General features: G+C 62.3%; 1 protein-coding gene across 1 annotated transcript; it reads right to left on the reverse strand.

Moving 5' to 3' along the window:
• Positions 1 to 899: 899 nt before the first annotated feature.
• Positions 900 to 2,174, reverse strand: SELPLG (selectin P ligand; the record flags this gene model as incomplete). Its single annotated transcript, XM_080717809.1, has 1 exon — positions 900 to 2,174. The coding sequence occupies one exon, from the start codon at positions 2,172 to 2,174 to the stop codon at positions 900 to 902; it is 1,275 nt and encodes a 424-aa protein (XP_080573935.1).
• Between the last annotated feature and the right edge of the window lie 257 nt (positions 2,175 to 2,431).

Genomic DNA, 2,431 nt, shown 5'->3' on the forward strand with positions numbered 1-2,431 from the left:
AATGCCCCTGGGGTTCTATCCCCAGTACTTAAAAAAAAGAAAGAAAGAAAGAAAGAAAGAAAGAGAGAAAGCTGGTGGATACACGGCCTGAGACTGGACATGGATGTACCAAGGGTCCCCCACTGCCCAGGAGCGGATACAGAGGTCAACCCAAGAGCCCAGGAAGGGGCTTCCTCGAGGACCTGGTCCCAAGGCAAACAGAGGACCAGCAGCCACTGGTGCTGAGTGATGGGGACGCAGGCAGGGCTTGCTGAAGGCGGTGGCCATGATGCCGGGAGGAATCAGCTCACACTCGTTTCTTACACGTTTATTGAGTACCCAGAGCCTGAGCTGGGCGCAGGATACTGTAGTTGATGAGACAGATGCCCCCTCGAAAAAGTGACCACAGGGGGAGGCAACAGGGGCAGAGAAGGGTTACCCTGTCACCAGACTCAAGGGTCCACACAGTCCCACACCCTCCCCAGCCCTCAGGCTGGGAGCTCACCCTGGTTTCCCCAGAAAGATGCTCGAGGAAACCCAAGCTGGTCCTCGTGGGGTTTCTTCAGTAACCCTTTTTGAAATGTCCCCGGCACCGAGAGAACATGCCAGGGGCTGGTATTCCTTGGGTAGGAGAGGAGGAGACTTCAGTGGCTAAGGAGGAGAGAAGGCGGAGGCGTTTGGGGGTCCCAGAATGGACGAAGGACACAGAGGTGGCCAAATGGCCGCCAGTCTTGATTTTGGCCAGGAGGCAGCCTGGCTCCTCCCAGGAGGAAGGGAAGAAGGGCTGGTTCCCTTGGTTGTCCTACGGAGCAGCCAAGGTCTCTTCCCTAAAGACCCCAATGGCCAGGGGTCCCGGGAAGTCCGCCTGTGACTTCTCAGAGGACACACGGGGCTGGGGCCTTGCTCGGCGATGGCGGCGTCTAAGGAAGGAAGCTGTGCAGGGTGAGGTCGTCCCCGTCATGGTGGTCCCCGGGCTCGGCCTTGGGGCCCTGGTGCTTGGGCAGGCCCCCGTTGGCCGTGCCGGGGGCCCCCTCGCCCCCATCGGGCAGCAGGGCTGAGATGCAGACCATCTCCGTGGGGGAGTAGTTCCGCACTGGGTACATGTGGCTTTTGCGGGAGAGGCGGACGGCCAGCACCACGGTGCACACGAGGAAGATGGTGGCCACCAGGGCCAGGATGAGGATGGCCAGCAGGCACTGCCTCACGGGGATGCTGTCTGGGACGCCCGTGGGGCTGGGGCTCACGGAGCCCCCTGTGGGGACAAGCTGTCCTTTCTTTGCACCGATATCTGCTAAGTTGCTGGCTGTCCCAGTGGCATCCTTGTAAGTAACAGAGGAGACAAGAAAGTCCGCGACGGTCGTAGGTATGATGGACAGGGCCACTGTGGCCCTGGGACCCATGGGCAGAGCCTCCGTGGCCGCCTCTTCCGTGGCCGCTGGTGGCGAGGCCTCTTTTGTGGGGCCTGGGGGCGTGGTCTCCGTCTCTGTGGCCACTGGGGGCGTGGTCTCTGCTTCTGTGGCCGCTGGGGGCGTGGTCTCCGCCTCTGTAGCCACTGGGGATGTTGTCTCCGCCTCTGTGGCCGCTGGGGGCGTGGTCTCCGCCTCTGTGGTCGCTGGGGGCGTGGTCTCCGCCTCTGTAGCCACTGGGGATGTTGTCTCCGCCTCTGTGGTCGCTGGGGGCGTGGTCTCCGCCTCTGTGGCCGCTGGGGGCGTGGCCTCCGCCTCTGTGGCTACTGGCCCTAGAGACAGGGCCTGGGTGGTGGCCAGCCCTATGGACAGCGGCTTCTCTGCGGGTGGAGCTTCCCTGGTGGCCAGCTCCATGGTGGCCGGTGGCCACTGTGAGGCCAGGCCTGTGCTCGGCTCTCCCAAAGCTGTCCCTCCCGCCTCCAGGCCAGCAGCAGCCCTCGTGGTAGCCCCCATAGAGAGGGCTCCAGGTCCCATAGAAGCTCTCCGTCCCAACATGTCCTCCGTGGTCAGAAACGCAACAACCTTGGTGTTATTTTCAAGTATTTCTGGAGGGTCTGTGCCTTCAGGGACATAATCTTCATCAAGGTCGTCATCCGTAGCCGCCTGTCTTCGTCCCCGGGCAAGGGGGGAAACTGGGGCTCCTTTGGCCCCATCCTCCCAGGCACCCCATAGCTGGAGGCTGCTGCCAGGGCCCAGGAGGATTAGCAGCAAGAGGAGGTGCAGCGGCATGGTACCTGGGGAGACAGACAGAGGAGGGACATCAAGACCCATCCTGATAAATCGAGGTCCTGTGGAGAGTGCCGGGGGAGGGGCCAGAAGCCCAGAGGCAGGAAGAGCCTGCCTCCCAAGACGTACCTGCGAAAATTGTGCTTCCCACGAGTAAACCCCTCCCCCGAGACGCATACCTTAAAGGAAGAGCCCACCTCTCCTAGCCTCGGATGGGCGCGGCCCCTGGAACTCTTCAGCTCCATACCCGGGGAGGGGCC

This window comes from Muscardinus avellanarius, assembly GCF_963383645.1.
Source record: "Muscardinus avellanarius genome assembly, chromosome: 21".
In the NCBI taxonomy this organism is placed as follows: Eukaryota; Metazoa; Chordata; class Mammalia; order Rodentia; family Gliridae; genus Muscardinus; species Muscardinus avellanarius.